The following is a 20,482-nucleotide window of genomic DNA, read 5'->3' as shown; positions in this document are numbered from 1 at the left end:
GATTTTAAATCATGTGTTACAGCACTGTACTTTTCGAGTAATAAATGCACTACTTTAAGCGAGATGTTGTACCAATAAACAGAAAACTGCACCTGGGCTACAAGAAAATATAGTTCAAAGTCCATAGCTGCCATCCCTCCGCGGTCATAGGTTTCCACTAACTTATCCCTGCTTAATCTGGCCAGACCAGCCCCTCATAGAAATCTGGAAGCTAGGGACCGCAGAGTGTTGATAAATGCTCTCCTGTGCCAAATGGGAATAATTGTAAAATAATACAATAATTTGGGAAGGACCACCATTCTCAATAATGAGAGGCAGCCGTACATTGAAATAGGGAGCCTGGACCACAAGTTCAATTTAGCTGCTAAACTGGAGAGATACACCACATAGTTCTGAGTATGAAAACTGCAGCGTTTGATGCCCAGAGACATGGATGTCACAGGGACCCATCTAAACCCCTGTAAATCGCAGATGGGAGAAGTGGTTTTGATCGGCGGGAATAGTTTGGATTTTGTTTTATTAACTCTACCTAGAATATCTAGCAAAGTCATAGGCATCCTCCATCATGGGGCCTAGGTTAGTCTGTGGGTTGCGGATGTATAACAACGTGTAATCCGCATACAATGAGATAACTTGCGGCGGGCTAAGAATACGAATACTCAGATGTTTATGTTTGGAGCGCATGCTGCCATTGGCTCTATTGAGAGGGCAAATAATAATGGTGGCAGCGGGCATCCCTGACATGTCCCCCTGTCCAAACTAATACCCTGTGACAAAGTATAATGAATACGAATCTTCACAGTGAGTAATGAATACAACAGCCAGGCACAGTTGAGAAAATAGGAACCAAACCTAAGTCATGCAAGAATCGAGAAGAGATATTGCCATGAAATGAGTCAAAGGCCTTCTCAGCGTCCACTATATTGTGAGTGAGGGTTGCAGAGGTGTCCCCCGCAGTCACACCCCAAAAAGAAAAAAAGAAAATAAAGGGCTGCGGGGGTGTCCCCTGCAACCACTGCTCAGTATACTATACAGTATAGCGGCACCGGTTCACGATCACAGAAGTGAAAGGGAACGGGTGTCGAAGGGGTTACCAGACATTTGGTCGAAAAAAATTAGTCGACCAGACAAATGGTCGAACCAATTTGGTCGAAAACCAAATGGTCGAATTTTTTTTTTTTATTATTTTCACCTTTTTTTTTTTTTTTTTTTTGGGGGGGTCCCCCCTCAACCCCCTCTTTTTTCTAAAAACCCATTTGGGGGTCGCCCCTCAACCCCCTCTTTTTTCTAAAAACCCATTTTTGTAAAAAACGAAAACCCGAAAAATAAATATATAATTTAAAAAAAAATTCGACCATTTGGTTTTCGACCAAATTGCGTCGACCAAATGTCATTCGACCAGTTTTAGGTCGACCAAATGTCTGGACACCGTCAGGGGACCAGCGAGTCAGAGGTAAAGTAAGTGGGGGAAGTGGGTGTGTGGCTGGGGTGTGGGTGGGGTTGTGGGCAGGGGTTGGGCCAAGTCAGAAATGTTCTGGGGAGAAAAGACCTAAGGTTATTACCGAAAAAATTATTTACGGTCTTTTCTCCCTAGAACATTCCTACCTCGGTCATTCAACCCCAAATTGTTTAAATAAATGGGGTGCCACACTATTCTTGCAGTCTTTGTAAAATTCTACTGTTAATCGGTCTGACCCAGGAGCCTTACCTGTCGAAAGCGCAGATTTTGCAGAAAGGATCTCTTCAACCCCTAATGGTTCATCCAAAGCGAGACGTGCCTCATCAGAAAGATGCCAGCCAAATGTTCTGCAATCTCTTCTCCCAAATATGTCTACAATACCATATAGGGAGCTATAATATGCTGCAAGTTCCTTACTAATGTTCTCATTATCTGTAACAACCATGCCAGTTGCGGAAATAACCCCAGCTATTGTCTGTGCCCCACCCTCTACCCTGATTGTATGAGCAAGGGTTCCCCCCAGGGCGGTATGCTTCCCCACACTTGGGAGCTAAGGCCAGTTTGGAGTTATAATAAGTCTGCCTTTCGGCCAGGGAGCGGAATGTAAGAAGGCAGCCCTTTATCTCTCCAAGTAGCTCACTATCCTTGGTAATCCTGTATTCATTTTTAAGATGCCGAATCTGCCCTTCAACATTATGTAAGTCGGTTTGAAGCTTTCGGCCTATCCCCACTTCAGAGGTTATTAACTCTCCTCTCACACATACCTTCAATGCTTCCCAAAGTTTGGCCTGAGATGTAACGGAACCTACATTGTTCGCAAAAAACGAGTCTATTGTACCTGAGAAAGTGTTTGCCAAATTGGGGTCCAATAACAAGGAGGATGGCCTCCTCCACAACCGGCGAGGCCTGGGCTGATGAACCAGTCTAAGTGACAGTGTTATTGGTGAATGGTCGGAAAAAGTGTGAGGTAAAATGCTATGGGATCTGGTATTGATGAAAGAAGCCGAAACCAGCCAGACATCAATTCTTGATGGGGAGTCATGGACAGTGGAGTAATAGGTCTATTCTGTACAGCTGGATGCATACATCATCTCTACACAACTAAAAATTGCAGTTGAGACATTGCATGTAAAATAGTTAAGGCTGCTGACAAAAGATTGGGTGGGGCATTAGAGGAACGATCAAGGGATAGATCTAAAATGATATTAAAATCCCCTCCACACCATAGAAACATCGGCTGATTTAACCGATCTAGCCACCAGCTGTCACGACCCTCGCCCAAAACCCCCTCTGGCAAACCCATTGGCCATGCGGAGTCAGGACTCGGGCCTCTAGAGCCTGCCATTCTCTTCAAAAGCCCTCATGGGGCCAGTCCTGGCGCCTATGGCGCCAGTCTCATACACCATGAAAAACAATGTGCTTGGGAACTACTTTATTGTATTGTCAGCCAACATGGAGGCATCCACATAGCTTGGTTCCTAAGAACCAAGCTATGCGCTCTAGTGTTTTGGGTGTGGTAGCCTAGGGACTACTTTACCTGGACTATTTTGTTGGGGCTATTTAAACCACACCCGAGCAAGACAACACGCTTCGCGTTACTTTGCAGCTTGCAACGTGACGCTCACCGTGTCCAGCTATTCCCTCGAACCTCGGAGAAGCAGAACCTGCAAGGAGACAAAAGGAACATCATTAGCAGCAGCATCTTACCTGCAGTCTTCATCTTTAAACACTGGCAGCTACTGAGAACAGCTTCCTCGAATCTACACGCCTCCCGGACAGAACGACCTGAAAGAGGAAGATTGAGGCAACATTAAAGAAAGCAGTAGAGACATTTACAAATTACGAACTGCTCAAAAGGCTTACCTGGCTGGTCGCCTCTCAGCTGGCACCACTCCGGACATTCCACTCGCGCTGAAGAACACCGCGACCTACAAGGAAGGAAAACACAGGTTAGCAAAGGCAAGACTTTGCAGCGCTGCGCATAGTGCTTACTTACCGCATCATAGCGCTCTTAATGCGCCATCGTTTACCAACAGGGCTCAACCAAGCCAGTTCACCATGCTGAAGCTCTGCATACCTAAGGGAGAAAAAAAGAGACATTTTAAACAAAGAGATGCATGCAGGATAGCAACAAAACTAAAGAACAGCAATAAGACTTACCTGAATTATATCGAACAGGCCGGCGTCAGTGAAGTAACTGGACCGCACTCGCCCATGAAAGACAACGCGCCCCTGCAAAGAAGGCAGGACCGAGAGCACGCCTAATTCTACCACAGGGTGAGGAGAGGGCGCCAGAGGGACTGAAATCATACGGCGGGTGGAGGGAGGATCCTTACCCCAGTCGGTCAGTCTTGAACACAGTCCTCCTGTATTTTCAGGCAGAACCTTCCCCGCAGACCCCACATCAGGGCAAAGCTGAGAAGTATACCAGCGAGTAACCCGGCTGGGTGGAGTCCCTGTGGATACCAGGTGAGCATAACACCAGCTTCCTGTAGAAATCTGGATCATCCAATTTGGGTCCATATATGTTAACTAAGACAATATCTGTACCTGCCAGATTGCCTCAGACAATAGCATACCTCCCCAGGGAATCGATACGTGGTTTGGTGACTTGAAATGGAAGAGAATAATGAATAATGGTTATAACTCCACAGTCGGTGAAGAGAAATATTTATTACTACCCCACTTTCTGGCAGAGGCCCTGTGTGTATCACCCAGTGCATGTGTCTCTTGCATGAAAAGAACGTTCGGGGAATAGTGCTCAATGTACATCTGTAACTTTCTGGCTTTAACTGGGTTTTTTAATCCTCAAACTTTCCATGAAATAAATTTACTGCCTCACCCGCTATTCCAGACATTATGCAAGACCCAAAGACCTGAACATATGCCCGGGCTGTCTACTCGTACAATAGTTACTTGTACAACATGAAACAAAACTTCTGCCATATTTTAAAACTGTCTCCTTCAAAAGCCCCTCTTTTCCCCAACCTCTCACCCCACCACCACCATCCACCCCAACATGATTGTGTCGGCCCCAAAACATTCCCAAAACATGAAATTCAAGGGAGGCGATATGAGCATCAAGCAGACCTTTTTACCAGCGGGCTACTTGACAGTTGCTATTATGCATGTACACCAACATTGCATACGGGATATGTAATTCTCGTAGTAAGTGCTTAACCGGGTCAAAGGTCTTTCGGGCTGCCTGAACACCAGCTGAGAAGTCAGAGTAGATGAACACCTTGCTGGCCTCGAATTGTAGCGCTCCACATTCCGTCATCCACTTTGAGGATCAAGTCTCTATCCCTATAGTTTAACAGCCTCGCAATGAATGTGAGGGGAGGCGCCCCCGGCTTAGGAAAGGGAACCAGTGCCCGGTGAGCTCTCCCAACAAGAAATTGCAATCACAACTGGGGATCTCCAAGCACAGTCCTTAGTAGCCTATCATGAAGCTGCTATATACTCTCTGGTACCCCCACGATGTGGATGTTGTTACGCCCGGACCGTGACTCAAGCATTGCACTCAAGGCGTATAGCTTTCAGCTCCTTCTCGATCACCCTGTCATGAAGCTCTGTGTTGTGTTCCAGGTCGCTGATTCTTGATTCCACCTATGATATTCACCCACCTTTTTTTAAATCTAACTTGGTCTGTAAGGAATTCATGTTGGCTACTATGTCATTAAGTTTGAGGTTCACAGCCGCAAACCTATTCTGCATGGCTACAATGAGCGTGTCCAACAACTTGGAGGACATTGCGTACTCCCAGTGCTGCTGCATGACGACATCATCTCAGGAGGATCTTTAGTAGTATTGATGGTGTAAGCATCCGTGGGGCCACGTTTCTTCTCTATTCCCCATAGATTCCCCGTAATAGCACCAAGAAAGTAGACCAACATTAGCCCTAGGGTAAAAGCCCACAGCACTATTGCAGAAAATGGAGGTCCTATGTGATACTGGTCAAAAGGAGGAAAATATTCACGGGCACTGTGTGCACAACACCGGAAAATGCGGGTTATGCAGTTGGATAATAGCGGGGACTCACCACAGACCATAAACTTTCAAAGAATTAATGTAGACTAAATCGGCCCAGCAGGTCACGTTTCACATAAAGGGCTCAGGTGATCATCTGATAAGGAGGTCAGCGGTGTAAACAACCTGATCTGCAACGGTGTAGTCACACGGGGACCTTCCTCTCTGTGACACACCAGAATGCAGAGAGCGGTCCCATAAACACTTTTACAGCACACCGTGGACCCATCGGTGACCCACTACTCACAGTACTCAAACTCTGATGCCAGTCACCGCTGAGCGCCAAGCTTGGGGCTAGTCCTCTGCTCAATGCTGCCCCGCCCAGCGAGAATGCAACCTCTATAGGCGGCACAGAACTTTGGGCTCTATTAATCCTTTACACCAAGGAGTGGTTTGGACTGTCCAAAGGTCTATCCGTGCCCTGGCTTACTTTGTGGTGCGCCCCGCAGAGAGGCTTCAACAGGTGTGAAATTGTGCCCAGCACTTCATCTTTACTCGCTAAGAGCAATCATTTCCAGTAAGTTGCAACGCTCGGTACAAGAGTTTAGACAAAGGATGTATGTCTGGCTCGGGAGCACCGAGTTCAGACCGTCATACTTGTTGCTGCTCAGCAGCGCCCCCTCTTTACCTTTTTCAACAGTTAGGCGGCCTCTCCTCTGGCATGATTAACTCTTGTACTGTTACCCATGTGCCAAGTGCTTTTGATTTTGGTGAGGTCCGATTTCCACCTGTGCACTTTTCATAGATAGAGTGGTAAGCAATTTCCAGGCTTTGCCTACGATTCGGTTTACTTGTGACACAGTATGTTTGGGATAATGGTTGAACTCTGTGCCGTTCTTATTTCTTGTGAGTTTGGATTGATATTCAGGTAGAGTTGTAAGGCTACCATGAGGAAGCTCCATAGGAATAAGATACAGCGCTGCATTGAAAGTAACCCATTAAAAGATGTGAAATAAGTACTACATGAAAGAGTTTCATTTTCTTTTTTATCCGCATTCATTTTTAGGTTAACAGTACTTGATTTTATCCCATTTGTCCACATGGTTGATGTCACCTGCGTTAAACGCCGCCCCCCACCATGTCACCCTCCAGATCCTGCGGTTTGCCAGCTCCTCCTCGTTTTCAACAGGGTTTCTACCCCACTGGCCTCCTATAGCATGGCTACTCCACCGCAACTTAATCTGCGCTTACTGCTCCTCGGCCACCAGTTAGCCTTTGCGCCTGGACCCATTTTTAGTTTGAGCCATTAGGTGTTGCTTGTGACATCTATCAACTACACTATAGCATTAGAGTGCAGATGGGGATAAATGGCATATGAGGACAGAGGCACACCTTGTAGGTGTTCTTTGCCCACCCATTGACTGTCTATGGCCATGCGAATCTCTATGGCCTTTCCCACCCAGTTCCTGCCCAAAACACCTCCTCATGGGAACTCTTTGAGCTCGTTTTATTCAAGCCTTACCATCAAACAGTGGTCTCGAAGTGCCTGCCAGTTGTTTTTTAAAGTAGTCTTCTGAGAGTTAGTGATTCATTTGGAGTTGTAAACCTACTACTGGTGGAATCAAAATGTCTTAACCAGGTCTGCCTTCAGCCACTCGATTTATAAGCACTGTGCATGTCCTTCACTGAAGTCCGGTTAAAAACAAGCCTTTTGGCTTGTGTCTAAGTATTAGGCGTTTGCCAGGCACTGCTTTTAGATGTCCAGGTTCTCGCACCATTTTGCACCTGCTACCATCAATGGCCAGTTAATGACACTTTGGCTGTTCCTGGCAAGTGCCATTTGCATGCCTACCGAAAACCCCAACTGTTGGCATTGCCAATGCTTGTTCCTGTTGCCCCCAGCTCACCTCGCCCTGCATGCTCTGCTCTTCAACACCGGCCTGGCTTCCAGCCCACTACCCACTGTGTGCATCTGTGCCGTCCGCCTCTTCAATTTCGTGGGCAGCACAGGACACGTTCTCAAGACCGCAAAACGCAGTACTTTTCAACCATGTCTGGACAGTGCCCTGGTGTAATGGCTATTCCATTTTACTCCAGGTCAAAAGAGATCGAGTGACCAAGAAGTTTGGGACAATCACACTGTGTGCAGTAAACATCAACCTTCAAGCTTTGTCTCACCCCAAAAATGCAATCTGATATTCTACACCAAACAGAGCTCATTGTACGTGTTTTTCCCTTCCTACTGCACTCGATTTGTGGTTTCTGTAACTTGAATGTATCACAGTTAGAAATATGAAGGAAGCAAACTGGCAGCCGCCAGCCGGGTTGGCATTATAGAACTTAGGGGTGGAATATCAACGTTACTTACCTCATTGCTGACCGCGTCCAGTCCACCCCAATCTTCACACTACGCGCGCCCCCTACCAGTGTGCAAAGGGTTTCCTGTCTGAAGGGGAAGGAAGACGTCATGCTATGTAACACCCAATTACAATGCACTGCTTGTTGAAAGTGTTAGGCTTGGGCTTGCACTATGATTAGATGGCGTTTTAACTTCCTGCCTGCGGCTGGGAAGACTAAGAACAGATGGATGTAGCTTTGTTTTGTGCTTCCGAGAAACTTTTCCTTCTAAAAAAAAAAAAAATCAAATTTGTGAATTCTCTAAGGCACGAGCATGCGGTCCAATGTGCTTGTGTTACTACGTTTAAAATGTGCTTAACTGGTCTTTGACCCAATGTGCTAGGAATTCCCTATCTGGCGTTACCTGTGTGCGATGTGAGGGTAGGTGGTGATAGCTTTTATTTTAACCATGAAAGAAGTGCAACAATCTTAACACACACGTAACCACACCAAGTAGACCTTTCTGGCTGCTACACTGTAAAGTCTGTTTGTTGTTGTATGCTCTCACACTACGGCAGTGTAAATGTCTCTAGCCTCTGCCCTTGATCCATCAGACTCGTTGGAAGGTGTGCCCATGCGTCATTTACTTCTCTTTTTGCGAGAACTTCCTTATTTCTTTCTAGTGGTTGCTTGGAAGATCAGATCTGTCAGACGGCCGTTTTTTTTGTCTCCCTGCAGGTAACGCTTTTTGTTTACTCCGATTTATTGCTCTTCACGAAAGAGGATGAATGTGGGCGTTGTAACGTGCTGAGGAATCCACTGTACCTGCACAGCACGAAACTACGGGAGGGTGAGTAGGCTGAATCACCAATGTGCACTGCGCGCTCGCCATTTACAAGAAAGATTTCACTTATTTTCCATTGTATTTTTGATCTTGTTATTGCTCAGGAAACTTCAGTGTCTGCAGGTATTAGTGCCAGCACTGTCAGTAGCATTAAAAGTGCTCTCCTGCTCCCCCACTGACGCTGCTCGTCTCTTTACAGCATAGCATAGCAGTGAATATGGTGTAGTGTGCCACACTGAGATAAGGCCACCATAGTGGTATGCCACCATATTGTTGTATTCTCACCCAATGGTAGAGTAGTTTCAAAAACTGGCCAAAGGTCCAAATAAAAACCGCTGATGGATGGAATCATGATTGGGACCCAGTGATGATGGTCAATCCTCCACATGGAGCCAGCATGTTACTGCGTCGCTTGATATATTACTATCGTAATTGGAATGGAATGGACAGAATTAGTTGCACTACACTCAGTGTTTTAATGACTACCTCAGAAACTTGAGTCCTTACACAACAATGTTTCTGTGGGAACAACTTTACGAATCAACCTCCTTTTTCGTTAAACAAAGCCTTGTTCCAATTTCTCCATTACATAAAACGAATACATTAGAAGGAAGCAAGAGAATTGTTTTGGAAAGGGGAGAACTTTACGCTGAAGAATTGGTGGTGAAGGATTGATTCTGGATGTTGAGGACCTAAAGCTTATTTTAGAAATGTTACATGGAGGAATTTTAAATGTGTGATGGATGATGATGTTATTTATTATGTACAAGGGGATCTTGATTTAATGTGTTATTTTGTAAGGTTTATATAAACCAAGTGCACAAATAAAAACATAAAAAAATAATTTAGAATACAAATTGATTGTACTGATATATTGCCTACATTAACATAGAATGTTATCCTGCAACTCCTTTACTCAACAATGAGTTCAGTTCCTAACATGGCATGACTGCATAGCTTTCTGCTATTTGGAGACACGACTGGACTGCGACCAGTACCTCATACCACTAGACAGAAGAACCCTTTGATAAGTATGGCCTATGGGGGAGGGGTAAAGGGGTGGTTAACTGGGGTTTGGTTGAAAAGCTTTGCTATTGCTTATTTAAATTACATTATGAAAATACTGTTTTTCTTTGCATACCCATTGATTTTAATCTTATGACATTATGATGAGTGTAATGTTAAAAGAAAACACGTTTAAGCCTATTACACCAAAATGTTAATCTGTATCAGAAAATATTTCGATTTGCGAAATGAATCTTCTGGCGAGCCAACTCAGTTAATGTTGGCTAAATTTAACATATTTAGTGCTTTTTAAGCCAATTGTGTCCTATTCAGCAGTGTCATCAAACGGAGCTCTACAAAAACCATATAAAACTGCACATTTTGTATTTGACAGGAAATCAGGACTTTATCTCTGGAATCAGTATGAATTGCTTTAGCAATGCATACATGTTCTCTACCCATATGTAAGAGATTCAGCACATCCCGTTTGCATTTTGTTGGGAGAAGAGGGCCTTTCTTAAGAAAGCTATATTGACATTTCAGGGTTTTGGATGAATGTCTTTGTTAAATCTTCTCTTTTTCGTTTTGACAGAGTCTTCAGAAGGTCTGAGGTTTTCCATCATTTGTTATGCAGCGGTAAGTATTTTACATGTTCACTGCGTTGGACAATGCTCAACCAAATGCACCTTTTACAATAAGCAAATCATTTGTGTAAAATTGAGTAATGTAAAAAAAGAATTCTTGAATCTTCCAATTTATTTGTTATGAGACTAATTCCTGATGGAGAACTTCCTATTTTTCATTGGCGCCTGGCAAAGCCCATATCTTGTCCTCTTTAAAAAGCCAGCAAGGGTGGTCAGAGGTGCAACTCAGTAACTAGTTTCATCAGTGTGTCATGACGTGATCACCGGAGGTGAGCTAGTTGGAAAATATATGGAAACACAACTGCCCACAATTCTCTGTTCCTCTTTTGGCTTCCTGCAGGCACTGGCTTGATAATTTAGCCTCTTGGATTTACTGGCTCTGTAGATCACATTTCCCACATAGGTTTCAGGGCACACAGATTGTTTTGGATCAGCGTGGGTGCTGTTTGGTGCTCTAGAAGTGATCTCATCATCAATGCCTAGGGCACACGTCAGACACCACTCGCGAAGGACACCTGGGATCGGGTTACAAAAGTGTGCACTAGTCTCCATATAGTTAGGTGTAAGGGAGCTGAAGGTGTTAGGTGTAAGGGAGCTGAAGGGTAAGAGATCCAGAAGTTCGTTTTTAATTCGCAAGATAAAAGGCCAGACACTTGATGCGCTATGGCTAAAAATTATATTAGTTCAGTTCTCGTGAGTTAGAACAATGGTGTTATCCAAAAATCTTAATACACATACTCACAGTATTGTTCTACATTAACTGGTTAGACAGTATGTGCCAATGGTTCGCCCATCTGAGCTTTATGTAAGTAGCATCAGTATTGAATCATACATATACAATTCTTTCCTCTCTAACACACATAATGGTATATATTCAAAAGCTGCATTCATAATCTCTCTTTAACATCCATAATGGTACTTATCATTCATTCATTTCTTTGATGATCCACAATCCTTTTGTGACAATTATCTAAAAGGCAAGGGTGAAAATAACAAATGGCTTACTCTTACGTCCCATCCCCTTTCCTCCATACTGCATGGGCGTCCCTTCCAAGGAACGGGAGACAAACCTTTTCCACCAGAAAAAACCTTCTTCCCCTTTAAATTTAGATGTGCGTGGGGGTGCGGCCCAGGGAGCATGTGCTGCTCTGACTCCACCCTCCGGCGCCACACCTCAGCCCCCATTGACGCGTTGACAATAGATTGAACATTGCCTAATGACACCAGTATTATTAGGGGGGAGGATGGTGGGAAGCATGGAGGAAAGGGGACTATGGACTTACATGTCTGTTTCAAATTTTGGTTGAGAGTATTTTTCCTACGTCTTTTATTTTTGGGGTGAATTTGCCTATTTTAAGGGAGTAAAAGCAGCTATTTCACCCCCTTATTTGTGCCTTTTTTAGATGCTTTTCAACGCATGCCTATTCATGGTAATATGAAATGCTATTTAAAAACGTAAGAATTAATGTATCGAGGCGCTGTTACAGGAATTGTTTGTTTTAGTTGCGTAGTTGTTTCTTAGTTGCGTATTTATAACGTGCCTAAATACCCAGAGGTTTCCAAGCGCGGACCCGGGGATCGAACCTGTGTAGTCTTGCTTCCAAGGCATGCACGTTGCCGCTGAGCTATCCTCCCGGAACGTATGTAATGCCAAACAACTTCTGCATATTTTCATTCAATGTAAACGTTTTAATATTCTAAAAAAATCTAAAACATGCTAGTCTCATTCCGTGGCAAATGTAAACTTGAAATGTAAAAATAGTGCATTTAATTTCCAAACACAACTGGCATGAAGTAATCTATTTGATGCTCTGTAACCTAGAAGTTAACATGGTCTCACGGGAAAGGACATACAAAATACTATAACATATGACCTAGCATATCTCATAATGTTGAAGCTAAGCACTTCTTGGTGATAGGAAAGGTACTGAAAGAAAGAAATCAGTCGGCAATGGATGCACAAGGGCATTCACTGCACCATTACCGTTGTTTTCCTTAGGGAGAACTTTACACACATTAACCCATCTCTCCTGTCGCTTGGCTTGTCACTTCATTTTCCCATGAAAAACCTATTTCGAAAGTGAGGTGTGGTTGCTTTCAAAGAACTAAACATTGTCAGTGTCTCCCTAACAAAGCATTATGCCTTCAGAGTTCTGATTAAGGGGCGTTTGAAGTAGCCTGTCTTTTATGAAAAGAATGCAACCATGAATAGATGCTAGCCAGTAACTTTATTCCAAAACATATCTTGCCTCATTGCAACCCCCACATCTGTAGTTGCCTGACAATGTGATGAGGGGGTTCAAGGTGCCAGGTTAATAAAGGAGGTATATAGGCAGCCGTTTAAGAAACACAAAAATAAAATGTTTTAGCGCTGTATAAATCATTGGTGAGATGTCACCTGGATAGCTGCGCCGAGATATGACTCTGTATCCCCCAACAGATAGATAGAGGTTAGAGGCACTCTTGAGGAAAGCTGCTAAGGTGGTGCAAAAACATCAAGATAAGTATTCTAAACGATTGTGTTGACCGAAAAGATGGAAATGCAAGCAGTATCCATCTAGTGTGAGCCAAATCCGCAAGCCCCTTCTGCCAGGATAAATGAGCTGTGTGTTTACCAATGTGCAATGTATCAACCACACGCGCTGTTATGCTTCAATGAGCAGTTGATTGACTGTACACTCCATATTTGCTTCTAGTCACTTTCATTGCACTCATAGAATGAGGAAACGCTCTGAAGGCCTTTTAATCTGCATTTGTAAAGCCTCTATTAGAAAAAGCCCCAACAAATCTTAATGACATGAAAGCTACCGTTTTATCTGCAACATTCCCTACAAAGCAAAACTCGGAGGTAGTCATCCGTCAAAAACTGCTGGATTACGTAGAGACAAGCATCATAAATGAGACACAACAAGGATTCATACCTATGAAGGGAATTAAATAATTCCTCTCATCCACTTGGGACACACTAAAGAATGATGACATGACACAATGTCATCCTGCTGGCTATTTCGGCTGTATTTGGCGAGATCAGTCACAAAATTCTCTTAAAACACTTGCGGCTGTATGAATAGAAGGAACCGGGCTACGCTGGATAACCTATCTCTTTTTATCTCTTTTTTTCCAGAGGACGAAGACAATATACATATTTCCTTTTAAAATCTCTCCAACACCTTCCTACCCCGGCAATATTACCCTAAATTCCAAGCTGTCACTCCTACTCTTCAATATCTGCAAGGCATCCCATCGTCACATCATGTCATACCTAACGTTCCCACAAAGAACCCCGTCAGTCATTGCACTTGCACTCCCAAGAATTGACTGGTGGGAAGGTGGGAAAACATCACCACCACACTCCAGAGCCTTCTTTTGCTCCTGTTCAAATACAACATCCACTTTAACACCAACACCCTTTGCACCACCCACAGTGCCTTTTCATTCGCATCTGACAGTTTGCTTCAATGCAGAAGTATTGCTTTAAGAACCACCTTGCGCTTCAATCGGAAATGCCAAGAAAGGGGCTAGTCTTAATAAAACTCTATACTCGGGCATGTATGCACTTTTGTGGGACCACATGACTTTAGCAAATCCAGCAGTTTCCATGAGATCCTGTCTATTCACTGGGCCACAATTAATTAAACTGTACTGATGAGGTCACTTTTGGAATCCAGACTCAGTTGGGTGGGCTTCTCCACGTCCCCTACACCAAGACCTTTCCTTGAGCACTGGCCAAGGACATTTGGAACATGTCTGAACTCTCGCCCCATAATATCACCACAGAAAAATCGACCAAGGACAAGTAGTACTGCCTGGCCTGATAATATCCTCAGTCCAGGATCCCTGCATTATCCCATGGATACGACGTCGTATCAGCGACAGTAGTTTTTTTCAACAGGTGTTTTGCCGAAAATTATTGCAGAAAAAACATCTAGGCTGAGGACGGGGGTATGGGAGGGATCCCCCAAAAATTCCCAAATAAAAATGCAAAGATTTTTCGGAAAAACATTGGTCGAAAAAACAGTCGTCGATGATATGACATAGAACCGTGTGGTAGAATAGAAGTAGTACAGAGCTTTTCAGAATACGCTCTGCACAATTCTGCTGGAGTTAGTTTGAGCTGGTATGGGGATACAAGCAGGCGTTTAGCAGCAGTGTGTCACAAGAGATGGTGCTGTGTAAGGTTGGAGGAAAATCAGTGAGTGGGTTAGTGAAGAAGGAATGCTTCTATGTCATATCGACAACAGTTTTTTCCACAGGTTTTTTTCCAGCTCAAACCAACTCCAGCAGAGTTGTGCAGAGCTTATTCTGAATAGCTCTGCACTACTTCTGCAAGGTGGGCAACGAATAACCCTGATCCTAGTTCATTGATTGATGTCTATGATAAGGAATCAACAAATTAATATATGAAAATTCTCTTTAATTCTTTCACTAGGAATTAACTAATTAAAATATATGTAAATACCCTTTGTTTCATTGTTTATCTATTTACAAATATATCTATGCTATGAGTCACAATTCATTGTTTTCTTCCTTGATTTTTATCGAGGTTTATTGCACATCTTTGTTACTCTTCTGTACATAGTGCTACTCTCTTGTTATTTGTTTGTGAATACACTCGATACTTTTCATAAGACTATTCTAACTACTTTGTTTGATGATAATTATACTTCTACTATTCTACCACACATACACACACAATCTCCAGACCCACCCCTCTTCCACCAGACCTCAGTTGGTAGCAAGTCAAACGGGATACCAACAACTAGGGCTCCCCCCGTAGTACGTACATACATATGCATGTATGTACGTACGTACACGCACATGCACACCACAAGTGTCATCACTGGGAAACACTTAAGAAACCATTTTCTGTGGGGTTGCATGTTTTTAACAATCTGACACTTTAGGATTGACACCTCCCGCTGCTTCTTCTCCCACTAGGCCTTCTACTCCCGCTTTCATCCAGAACCATGCACCAGGAGGGCACAAAAATACAGCTGTTGTGCTATTTAAGAATAATTTACATTCTCCAGCATGGGGTCTGGCATGGATTCACATGCTCATGAATATTCCCCGTCGTCAGGCTGGGAATCCTCGGTAAAGAAAAAACCAGTATCAGTTTCGTTTCTGATCTGTCTTTCGTAGTAATAACCAATCACTGGTCCCTGCGTCATACTGACCACAGCCAATGACTGCCCTCTACCTAAGCACCGCCTCTGGCAGCCATCTTCAGATTTTTACCGCACGTTCATGTGTTGGGATCCTCGTGCTATTGCTCTCGAGCGTTAGTGCTATTTTTTCACGTTTTTTCTCAAAAACTTCGTTTTTTCGGTCAAAAGAGCCTCAAGCTCCACTGACTCTCCATCCGATCAACGGGGACCCGTTTCGGATTCGCCTGCGCCCCTCAAGGGTGAAGATTTCGTCGAGCTACACTTTTGGAGGACTCCAGAAGTTTCTCAGGCCCGGCCATGGCCCAGGAGAAGGGAAGCTCGACGCCCGGAAAGCTGTTCAGGGTCTGCCCTGGATGCCAGCTGCAGAACGTCTTCAAGGAGGACGAACACTCTTTTTGTCTTTACTGCCTACATGAGGACAAGACGCACGTGGAGAAGAACTGTGCGTTTTGCGGCAACATGTCGGAGCGGACCATGAAGGACCGCCATCAACGTCTCGCCAACTGGCTAGAAGGGAAGAGCCTGTCCGGCGAGAAGAAGAGGAAGAAATCCGAGCGGTCTTCTAAGACCTTTGAGGACGCCCCGGCGACGGGGGTCCAACATAAGGCCAAGCACCGCGAGTCCGCTGGCACCGGGAGCGCCGAACGGTCGGGCTCTACGGGTGCCAGGCAGGGCGCACCCTCCCCGGCACCATCAACCACGAGCCAACGCTCTGGGTCGGGTAAGAGGAAGGCCGAGCACCCGGCGAAGCTCCTGGAGAGGCCCCGGTCGAGCTCGAAGGCGGAGGGGGAGCGAGGCAGTGTCCCCCCCCTCAAGGATAAGGCGGTGAGCGCACCTAAGGTGGTGAAGGCCTTAATCCATCCGGCCAAGCCCTCTATCGAAACTGTCGCGGCGGCCCTGGCTCAGCCTGTGGAGGCTACACCAGTGGTGGCGACCTCGGGGCTCAGAGTCTCCCTGCCACCTCGGAGGGAGTCCTCTTTTGTGCCCATCGATAGGACCCCCGTGAAATCCCCCGTGGGGAAGAAAAAGGGGGGGCAGGGCGTCGTCGTAGATTCGGCCTCAACCTCGGAGGAGGAGCTGGTCGAGGTCTTAAGCCACGGCCTCGGCGTGGAAGAAGACCGGCCCGTCGGGATGGATCCCGACGCAGGTGACGACGACATCGTCGAGGATACCGACGGGGCCCCTGATCGCCCGTCGGATTCCCCTCTGCCAGCGCCGCGAGACAACTCGGCGGCCATTTTGTTGGCTATACAGTCCTTATGCTCAGAGATAAGGACGAGACTACCGTTGCCGAGGGAACCTCTCCCGTCGGGGGACCCAGAACCGGGACCTTCTGGTGTTCCCCCTACCAAGAAAAGAAGGATCCAGCCTCCACCTCCTTTTCAGCCGTCGCGCCCCTCCTCCCCGTCCATCCGAGGGGATGATACGGGGACTGACACGGCAGCGACGGGTACGGACGACGAGGTATACGACGAGGATGTACCGTCGTCGCCTCCCACCAGGGCTTCTCCGCCCGACGAGATTGGATCGTTCCAGTCAATGATCGCCAGGGCATCCGAGCATTTCCAACTCTGCCCTGAGGAGAAGAAGGAAGGTTTCCTTTATCAGCGGCGCGAGGCCAAGAGGAAGACGGTCCTCGCGGTGCCTCTATTGGACGACATTTGGGATGAGGGCCTCACCCTCCTCAAGAACCCGTCCACGACGCCAGCTAGAAGAGACCGGTACGAGAAAAAGTACCGGGTCCCGGACACGGCCCCCCTGTGCCTCCGGGCGCAGCCTACCCCGGACTCCGTCGTCTCCGCGGCGGCCAGGAAAAAAGCGGGGGGGGTGCGGCCTCCACATCGACTTCCCCACCGGACGGCGAGGGAAAGAAGTTGGACGCTATGGGACGCAGAGTCATCTCGTCTGCAGCGACGACGATTAAAGCTGCCAACGCCTTGGCTATCGTGGCCCGATACGACAGGGAGCTCTGGTACAAACTGGCTCCCCTGCTGGACTTCTTGCCGGACGACAAGAGGGCAGAGGCCCTGGAGATCCTGCAGGAAGGTGAGGTGGCTTCGGACCACGCCATTACCGTTGCGACGGACATCGCCGACACTGGGTTCCGCCAGTTGGGCAACGGCGTTTGCCTTAGGCGGCGTGGATGGCTCAAGGCTACGGACTTCCGTCAAGACGTTCAGACCAGAGTCCTGGACATGCCCTTCGATGGGAACAACCTGTTTGGGAAAACGGTGGACGATTCCCTTCAGGCCATTAAAGCGGACACCGAGACGGCCCGGGCCCTTGGAGTTCTGCAACAACGACGGACGCCCTTTCGGAGCAGCGGAGGCAAGGGCGCCTCCAAAGGTTCCGGCGGCGGTTTCTCCTCCTACCGTCAAGCGGCCCGCTCGTCATCTCAAGAGGCCTACAGAGGACGAGGCAAGCCTGGCGGACCCCGCCGTCGTCGCCAAGGACAAGGCGCTAAAGCCTCGTCGAAGCAGGATTGAACCGGCCGGGGGGTCAGGCCCCCACCGAAGCACCCCGGTGGGAGGCCGGCTGGCGAGCTTCGTCAGCGTGTGGGAGTCCATCTCCACCGACTGTTGGGTGCTGGACGCCTTGGCCCGGGGCCACGCGCTCGAGTTTCAAAGAAAGTGTCCGCGCGTCCCCCCCGTGGCCAGGAAAGAACTTCACGTCCCTCAACTTCTCCTGGAGGTGAAGGCGATGCTCAAGAAGGGCGCCATCGAACTCGTCCCAAAGAGGCTGCGGGGCTCCGGAGTCTACTCGAGATACTTCCTTGTGAAGAAGAAGACGGGGGGATGGCGCCCCATCCTGGACCTGCGACGTCTGAACAAGTTCATCAAGGCGCAAAAGTTCCGGATGGTCACCCTCCAGCACGTCCTGGGTCAGCTGGAGGAAGGAGACTTCCTGTCGTCGTTGGATTTGGAGGATGCCTACTTCCATATTCCCATCTTGAAGGGGCACCGAAAATTCCTCAGGTTTGTGGTCCAAGGGCGGCATTACCAGTTCAAAGCCCTCCCCTTCGGTCTACGGTCGGCACCCAGGGTGTTCACCAAGTGCCTCGCACCGGTGGCGGCTCAGCTGCGCCGCGAAGGGATCCACGTCTACCCCTACCTGGACGACTGGCTCATCCGAGCCAGGACAAGGGAGCTCGCCGTGGTCCACACGGCAAGGACCGTCCAACTTCTCACGGACCTGGGATTCTCCGTGAACTACGCCAAATCCCACCTGGTACCCGCGCAAGACACTCTGTTTCTGGGAGCGAGGCTCAACACAGTGTCCCTTCGGGCCTCCCCGTCGGAGGAGAGGACCAGGACCATCCTGGGCAAGGTGCAGCGGATGTTGGTGGCTGACGCGGCCAAGGTGAGGTCCATCAAGTCCCTCCTCAGAATGATGTCTTCCTGCATCTACCTCATTCCCATGTGCAGGCTCCGGATGCGCCCGTTGCAGGAGTTCCTGGACGCGCGCTGGATCCAAACGACGGGCAACTTCGAGGAAAGGATCACACTCGACGAGAGTTTCCGACGAGCGATCCGGTGGTGGGGCACCCGCGCGCATCTGACGGCGGGCATGGCCTTCCAGACCCCAGCCCACCAGGAGACAGTGACCACGGATGCCTCCCTGGAAGGGTGGGGAGCGCACACCGAAAATCTGCACGCAAGGGGCCTTTGGCTCCCGACGGAGAAATCCTTACATATCAACGTCCTGGAGCTCCGTGCAGTGTTTTGGGCCCTCAGGTCCTTCCTTCCGTCCCTCAAGGGCAAGGTGGTGAGGATCTTCACCGACAACACCACCACCATGTTTTACATCGGAAAACAGGGCGGAACCAGGTCCCCAGCACTGTCCAAGGAGGCGCAGGACCTGTGGCATTGGGCAGTCGCCCAAGGGATGTTTCTGGTGCCGTTTCATCTGGCAGGGATAAAAAACACCATCGCCGACTCACTCAGCAGGGAGCTGCGCTCGTGCCACGAGTGGGAACTACGGCAGGATCTAGTGGATCGCCTCTTCCGACGGTGGGGCACACCCCAGATCGACCTGTTCGCGACGGCGACGAACTCCAAGTGCCGGAGGTTCGCCAGCAGGTTTCCCCAGGCGAGGAGCATGGGCGATGCTTTCTCGTTCCCCTGGGAGGGCCTGTTCCTCTACGCGTTCCCTCCTTTGCCACTGCTAATCCGGCTCGTCAACCAGCTCAAGAGGTCACGGTGCAGGATGATCCTCGTCGCACCTGCGTGGCCGAGGCAGATATGGTTCCCGGACCTTTTGGACTTGTCAGCGTCCCCGCCAATCAAGCTGCCGGTGGACGCGGATCTGCTCTCCAGGTAAGGAGGCGCCATCCTCCACCACGACCCGAAGTCGCTGAACTTGCAGGCCTGGCTCCTGCAGCGCTAGAGTTTGGAGGATACGACATACTGGCCGACTGCAGAGAGGTTCTTGAAAAGGCCAGGGCGTCCACGACTCTTAAATGCTACGGACACAAATGGAAGAGGTTCTCTGTCTGGTGCCACGCACAGAAGATTAACCCTCTACGGATTACGGCTCCCCAAGTTCTGCCGTACCTGCTGACGCTGGCCAAAGCTGGACTGGCACACGCGTCCATCAAGATTCATCTTGCTGCGATCTCCCGATACACCAGAACCACGGGACGGACGTCCTTGTGGTCTCATCGTCTGGTGAAAGAGTTCATGAAGGGACTGTTCAGATCGTTCCCGCCGGTGAAGGCTCCGGCCCCGGCGTGGGAGCTCAACGTGGTGCTGACCAAGCTCATGGGACCTCCGTTCGAGCCTCTGCACTCGGCCCCGTTGAAGTTTCTGTCGTGGAAAACAGCGTTTCTTGTGGCCATCACCTCCGCACGACGGGTGGGAGAGATCCAGGCCCTTTCCTGCAAGGCCCCGTACTTGACTTTTCACGACACGAGGGTAGTGCTCAGGACGCACCCCTCCTTCATGCCCAAGGTACCGTCGGACTTCCATCTCAACGAACCCTTGGTGTTGCCTGTGTTCTTCCCGTCGCCTTCGTCGCCGGCTGAGAGGACTTTGCACTCGCTGGATGTGGCTAGAGC

The 20,482-nt window shown here is 48.0% G+C and overlaps 1 protein-coding gene and 1 long non-coding RNA gene across 6 annotated transcripts in view; one reads left to right on the top strand and one right to left on the bottom strand.

The window, feature by feature from the left end:
• The window catches only part of LOC138473599 (uncharacterized), a 37,234-nt gene extending 29,364 nt beyond the window's left edge, over window positions 1-7,870 (bottom strand). Inside the window, exon 1 of the long non-coding RNA XR_011268806.1 lies at window positions 7,797-7,870. This is a non-coding gene — a long non-coding RNA (uncharacterized lncRNA). The remainder of the gene's footprint in view (window positions 1-7,796) is intronic.
• Window positions 1-20,482, top strand: part of RGS3 (regulator of G protein signaling 3) — a 1,502,625-nt gene that overhangs the window by 1,153,775 nt on the left and 328,368 nt on the right. For all 5 annotated transcript variants that reach the window (XM_069609876.1, XM_069609875.1, XM_069609874.1 and 2 more), the window contains 2 exons: window positions 8,504-8,615; window positions 10,207-10,250. In XM_069609876.1, coding sequence (XP_069465977.1) covers window positions 8,504-8,615; window positions 10,207-10,250 — 156 coding nt within the window. The remainder of the gene's footprint in view (window positions 1-8,503; window positions 8,616-10,206; window positions 10,251-20,482) is intronic.

The sequence above is a fragment of the Ambystoma mexicanum genome, chromosome 8 (assembly GCF_040938575.1).
Source record: "Ambystoma mexicanum isolate Mex_15411 chromosome 8, UKY_AmexF1_1, whole genome shotgun sequence".
Taxonomy (NCBI): Eukaryota; Metazoa; Chordata; class Amphibia; order Caudata; family Ambystomatidae; genus Ambystoma; species Ambystoma mexicanum.
This window is presented reverse-complemented; position numbering and strand designations above follow the sequence as displayed.